The 6,596-nt window shown below is 30.4% G+C and overlaps 2 protein-coding genes across 2 annotated transcripts in view; one reads left to right on the forward strand and one right to left on the reverse strand.

Moving 5' to 3' along the window:
• Nucleotides 1-6,596, reverse strand: part of LOC117172005 (E3 ubiquitin-protein ligase ZNF598) — a 31,259-nt gene that overhangs the window by 20,047 nt on the left and 4,616 nt on the right. The gene's annotated exons all lie outside the window — the stretch shown is intronic.
• The window catches only part of LOC117172004 (E3 ubiquitin-protein ligase RBBP6), a 64,071-nt gene that overhangs the window by 8,288 nt on the left and 49,187 nt on the right, over nucleotides 1-6,596 (forward strand). The window contains exons 10-12 of the mRNA XM_033359720.1: nucleotides 799-865; nucleotides 957-1,241; nucleotides 1,362-1,487. Coding sequence (XP_033215611.1) covers nucleotides 799-865; nucleotides 957-1,241; nucleotides 1,362-1,487 — 478 coding nt within the window. The remainder of the gene's footprint in view (nucleotides 1-798; nucleotides 866-956; nucleotides 1,242-1,361; nucleotides 1,488-6,596) is intronic.

Genomic DNA, 6,596 nt, shown 5'->3' on the forward strand with positions numbered 1-6,596 from the left:
TTTCTCAAATATTTCTAAATTAAAGAGTTTGATTGAATTCCTACAAACTAAAAAAAAAAACCATTATTTATAATAGAATCGCGAAACTGTATACATATTCAGAGTTAATTCTTTAGAAAATTGCGAAATATTTGTATGGTTCTTTGCTATGAAAAATTATACTCGGAAAAACTTGAGATACCTGGAAAAAACCTGGAATTTTCAGGCAATTTTTGCTAGGATTTGAGTAGGCACTCTGTTATAGTATACTCAGTAACGGTAATTTTTTTTAACAACTTAATTATTATTTTAAATAAACAAGATCGAATGGTACAATTTCAAATGAGGAGCGCTTTAAAATGAACAAATGTGTATTTAAAACTTAGTGCACCATTACCATTTGAAATTCTTCATGATACTTATGAATGAAATACTTCAATATTATAACTTCAAATTGGAAGAAACTTTTTGGAAAAATTCTATTTTTGATTAAAATAATATTTCAAATGATATTTGTACAGTTGTTAGTACTTTTTTTTATATTTTGAAACTTGAAAATGTTCAATTTAAATATTTTCTGTTTCAGTTTCGAAATAAAGTTCCATTTGAATTGTTTCCAGTGTTAAAATGAAACGTTTTTTTAGGTTTTCTATTTAGAGATTGTTTAATTTTCAAAGCTTCGAATTTCTATGTACAATATGACGGTTTACACTTTGAAGTGGTATTTAAGTTGCTTGAATCCACCTTTATTAAAGTAAAATTAAATCTGATACGATCCCTATAAGAGCAAGCGCTTTTTAAAATTATTTTCCTCACCAGCTGGTTACAGAGGTATGCAGCCGCCACCTCCTGGATTAGGACGAAACATCCATAATGGAAATCAAGGGTTAGTCGAGCTCAAGTTATTGAGTAGAAAATAGAATTTAATAACTTGTCGTTTAATAAGCGATCTAATGGTGTTATTTATTTATTTATAGAGTTATCGACGATCCTTTGGAAGCATTTGAGCGAATGTTAAGGGAAAAAGATGAGAGAGATCGGAGAATGGGAAAGCATCGGAGACGCACTCGAAGTAGGTCTAGATCACGTAGTTACAGTAGATCTAGATCAAGATCATTTGGTCGCAGATCTCCGCCACCATCGAGGATTAGCCGATCAAGAACGCCGCCAAAGAGGCGAGTTTCGAGATCGCCACCTCCGCTTAGACGTAGTCGTACGCCCATGAAGCGGAGGTCACGAAGTGGAAGCTTCTCGATCAGCAGGTAATTTCGAATAATTAATTCATTTACATTCGTTGAACAAGTTCGATCGAAGTCTGTATTTATATCTAAAAGGATTTTGAGTTGGTAAAGTAATTTGATATTCTTATTTTGTTGTTGCAGATCTAGGTCCTTTTCGCGGAGTCAGTCACCCCGAGGCTCTATTACCCGTGACCGAGAGAGGGACAGAGATCGCGAGCGAGATGCGCCTCCGAGGTATAGATCACCAGCTAGATCTCCTCCGCCAAGGTGATTTTCAAAGATTTTTAACGTTATTTTTCCACACTTTTTATTCCTACAACTTATTTCACAAACTCGCAATTTCATCAAGTTTTACATAGTCAACGATTAATTGTAAACGTCGTTCTTTATTTATAATTTCTAGGCACCAGTCAGAATTGTCTCAAAAATACCACATAAGTGTTTCTGTTATGTGGTATGAAAAAATTAATTCCACACTGGAAGGTCAACAGATTTTTTTGTTAAATCGGTAAAATGAGTACAAGTATATTTAATCAGCTGAATTTGAAGATATCAAATTTAAACCATGCTTTAAGCTTGTATAGTCATCTGTGTTATTCTGTCAAAATATGATTGGAGAAGAAAACATTCACAGCATAAAACAGAACGTTGTGGCACCATTTAAAGTATGACCGCTAAAAGCTTTATTTGTAAAAGCAGCTTTATATTACTGTATTGAAATATTTGGTTGAGAATTCGTTTTTGTTGTTTTGAATAAATTTCCCTAACTGAAAACGCAACTATTCTGTTTTTGGTTAAAAATTTAACGGTTTTAGTGGGAATTTCAAGTATCTGGTTGAAAATTCACGTATTTAGTTGAAAATTCCTTTTTTTCGTTGGTTAAAAATTAATTTTTTTACTGAAAATTGAACTATTTCAGGTGCATCTTTAATTATTTTGTTCAAAATGTTGACTTTTTTGATACAAATTAATCTTCTGGGTATGAAATTAATTTTGTTGTTGGAAATTTAATGATTCTAGATAAACTTACCATTAGGGCGGCTCAAAAACTCTTTTTTAAAGGGAAACGATCCACTCCATTTCATTCCAAATGTGAAAAAAGGAATCTCCAAATTTTTTATTTATTTTTTTCTATCTTAGCAGCTGCTGATTTTGACTTGAAGTTTTCCATGTAAAATGCATGGGGAAAAATCAAAAATGTAAATTTTTCATTAAATGGACCTTTTGAACATTGTATTCTGTTTTTTTTTACTCAAAATTATTAATATTGGTGTCTAGTGGATTATTTATTATCATTGATTATTTAATTTTTAATTATTTAAACAAAAATATTTTTTTGCTCGAAAATTCTTTTTTTCACATAATAATTATTACTATTAGACTTGTGAAATATTACCTAACATTCTTTCATTAATTTTGTATTGTTTAAACAAATGGAATTTGTTAAAATAATTTTGTTCGATAATTAGTTTTTTTCTGAAAAAATTATTACTATTGATCTAGTGGAATATTTATTGACATTAGTTCATTAATTTTCAATTGTTTGAACAAATGGAATTGTTTTTAAAAAATTAATACAAAATTATTAATAATTCATTACTGAAATATTTAATAACATTGTTTGAATAATTTTTTTGTATCAAATTTATTATTACAAAAAACGAATTTGTTTATATAATTAAAAATTAATGAACCAATATTGATAAATATTTCACTAGACCCACATTAATAATTTTTATTTAAAAAAATTCGAAACTAAAATATTTAAACAAATTCCATTTGTTAAAATAATTGAGAATTAATTAACTACTGTTAATAATTATTACACGAGACCAATAGTAATAATTTTGAAGGAAAAAACTAATTTTCGAAAAAATTATTCAAACAAATACCATGTGTTTAAGCAATACAAAATTAATGAGCCAATGTTAATTAGTATTTCACTAGACTAATAGAAATAATCAATATTCTACTAGACCAATATTAATAATTTTATGTAGAAAAAAAGACGAGAATACCGTGTTCAAAAGGTCGATTTAATGAACAATTGACATTTTTGGAAATTTGAAGTCAAAACCGGCACCTGTTAAAATAAAATTAATAATTAAATAAAATTATGCAGTTTCTTTTTTCGGATTTGGAATAAAATGAAGTGGGGGGGGGGGTCGTTGTCCTATACTCCTATAGCATGTACAAAATTTTGCCATGCATTTTTGGACCACCCAGCTCATCATGATAGTTGATCATTCATGTTTAAAAATTTTGTAATTGAACTATTATCAATTATTCCAGTTAATGATTGATAATTTCAGTTACAAATCCATCTTTTTTGTTTAAGAACAACTATTCTATATTTTATGCTCTGGTTTTGACTGGATAAAAGGTCTCAAATAATTTGTTTTATGATTTTTTTTTTGTCCAAAAATTCAAGTGTTGCAATTAAATAGTGATTTTTTTAGTAATTAATTCATCTTTTTGTTTGAAAATAAAACTACTTGGTTAAATGGTAAAAAAGTGTGGAAATTTTTAAGAATATCTTGTAATATTAATTGAATTCGTAGAAACTAAAAAAAACATTATTTATAATAAATTTGTCAAAAATTATACCTGGGACAAGCCTGGAAGCGTCAGACAATTTTTTTCCCAGGATTTGAGTAGATACCCTGCTGCGTCTAAAACTATGATTGAAAGTCACAATGCTTTTAATTCTGATATGATTTTAATTTGCGGAGTAATTATCAAAAATCGGGAAAAATTTGAAATATAGTTACTGTACCTTCAAACCATTACTTTAACTACGGAACCTCATATAATGAGAGGAAGTTTATTCAGTAATAGCAGGGGGGAGGGGGGCGCGATTTTCGCTTTTGCATTAGAGGCGCGAGTCAGTTTTGTGTAGAGCGGCGAGTCTTGAAACATTGGCGCCACCGCTGCGACGCCCGGTTGGCCGTTGTCTGTTATTATTTTGCATGTAAAAACTTGTGAAATGTCATAAATCTATCGTCTTTTTGGCGTATTTTATTCATTCACGGATAAATATATAATCAAAATGGATGAAATTCGATGTATAGCTACGAACTGTAAATCAGGGCAAGACTCAGCCCGCTCAAGTGGAGTCAAACAAGTGTTTTTCTACGTTCCAAAAAATGAGGTTGAAAGTTGGCAACATGCAATGAAACGTGTCAGAAAGGATTTCATTGGTAACCCTGGACATGTAGTGTGTGAAGATAACTTTTCAAAGGATCAGATCATTTGGAAAAAGGAAGTTTAACTCCTGAGGGAACGGTTATTGTGGTAAGTATTACGATTTGTTTACACTGATATTCCTTTAACATAAAATAATCGAGTGGGTCTGACCATTTCATGACAACATTGATTTTTATATTTTAATATATTCTTTTTGTTACTGAACTCATATATTATTGTGATAGTGTGTAAAATTATAGTTTCAATAGTTTTTGAAATTTAAAACATATTTGAAGACCCTTACTACCTGTAAGAAAAATGTAAAAGTAACCTTAATGACAGTGTTGAATTATCCCTGAGTCTCAATATTTATGTGCAATTATATTAATTTATTAATAAATTCAAGTATTCAAGTAAATAAAAATTGTAACATAATTATTTTTTTTTTTGCAGTCATAATGGTATGATAAACGTAAATTAAAACCAGGGGTTTCGAAATCTCAATTTCAAAACTGCCCCGAGCATTGTTCGGAGGCTGCTAAAAAAACCCTGTCGTCTAATAAAGGACGATTTTTTGGCAAAGGACTCTGAAATGTCTAATAAAAAAGTCAGCCTTCGAACAATGAGCAGGGCAGTTTGGAAATTGAGATGGCAAATCCCCTAGATTTAATTTAGGTTTCTTTTACCATAATGACTGCAAAAAAAATCATTATTTTACAATTATGATATAGTTTCAAACTTGCATTTATTAATAAATTAATGTAATTGTACATAAATATCGAAACTCTGCAATAATTAAAGACTTTTGTTGATGTTACTTTTACTTTTTTTCCTGAATATAGTAAGGGTCTTGAAATTCTTTTAAAACTTCTGAAACTATAAAAATTATCATTTTACATACTATCAAAATAATCTAAAAGTTCGGCAACAACAAGAATATCTTTAAATTCAAAAATCAATGTATACATGAAACAGTCAGAGTCATTCGCTTATTTTAGGTTAAAGGGCATTGGTGTAAACAAATCGTAATATTTACCGCTATTACCGTGCAATCATGAGCTAAGAGTTCCTTTTTTCAAATTATTTGATCCTTTAAAAAGAGATCTTCACACACTAAATGTCCAGGTTTAATAATAAAATCCCCTTTTCCAGGCTTAATTGCTTGTTGCGAACGTTCAATCTCATTTTTTGGAACGAAGAAAAACACTTTTTACTTCGTTTGAATGGGTTGAGTTGTACCCCGCTCGATAGTTCGGATCTATACATCGATGTTTTTAGTCCATATTTAATTCATATCTCCATATTTTAATTCAATTTTTAAATAAATATATGACTAAATGTACAGTAAACTTAATAGCTTTCATACTGATAATCTGTTCACTTCTATTTTGCAATCCTCGATATTTTTTAAATGCTAGAAACAGTTAATATTGGCTTAATTCAAGCTCAAAGTCTTTAAAATATCCGCAAATGTTCAAAATATTACAAAAACTGAGATAATACTGCTTCTCGCATGTTTCTTATCAGCTGCCATTCAAATGTAGGGCGTGGCGCTAGTGGCGCCAGTGTTTCATCTTCTGCCGTTCCACACAAAACTGACTCAGTGCATTTGCATGACGAGCCCCCCCCCCCCCTGTTAATAGTTATGATGCTGATTGCAATAAACCTAACAATTTTCATGAAAATGTAAGTAGCAGAGAAGTAAATTTTTTCTGTTATCCTCTTTTATATTTAGACTTTTCAACCACTCACTGCGTTTATCTACTACTCTACTACTTATTTTTCTCCGAATAAGTACCACGTTTTAATTTTCACACTTTCAAGCTTTGGCATTTTATGAAAATTTATATTGAGGGTTTTTATTTACTTTGGAGACACAAAAACCTCCTAAATAATTACGCGTTTTAAGCCAATAATCATCATAATTATATGTCAGGGAACACCTGAAAGTCAGGGAATTTATGGTAAACTGAAGTTCATGTTTATGGAAATTCCTTATGAATAGCACTTGGTCACTGCGTCTTTTTTTTTATTATTATTACACCATTAAGCCATTTCCCTTTCGGGGTAGGCGTGACTCATTCGGTGGGGGAAAGGAGTAGTTTGTGGAAGGGATAGAGATTTTTCAGATTGATCCAGAATTCTCGTGCTATTTAAGTAAATAACACGTTCGTTCCGCAACACTGCTCC

Source organism: Belonocnema kinseyi, chromosome 4, assembly GCF_010883055.1.
Source record: "Belonocnema kinseyi isolate 2016_QV_RU_SX_M_011 chromosome 4, B_treatae_v1, whole genome shotgun sequence".
In the NCBI taxonomy this organism is placed as follows: domain Eukaryota; kingdom Metazoa; phylum Arthropoda; class Insecta; order Hymenoptera; family Cynipidae; genus Belonocnema; species Belonocnema kinseyi.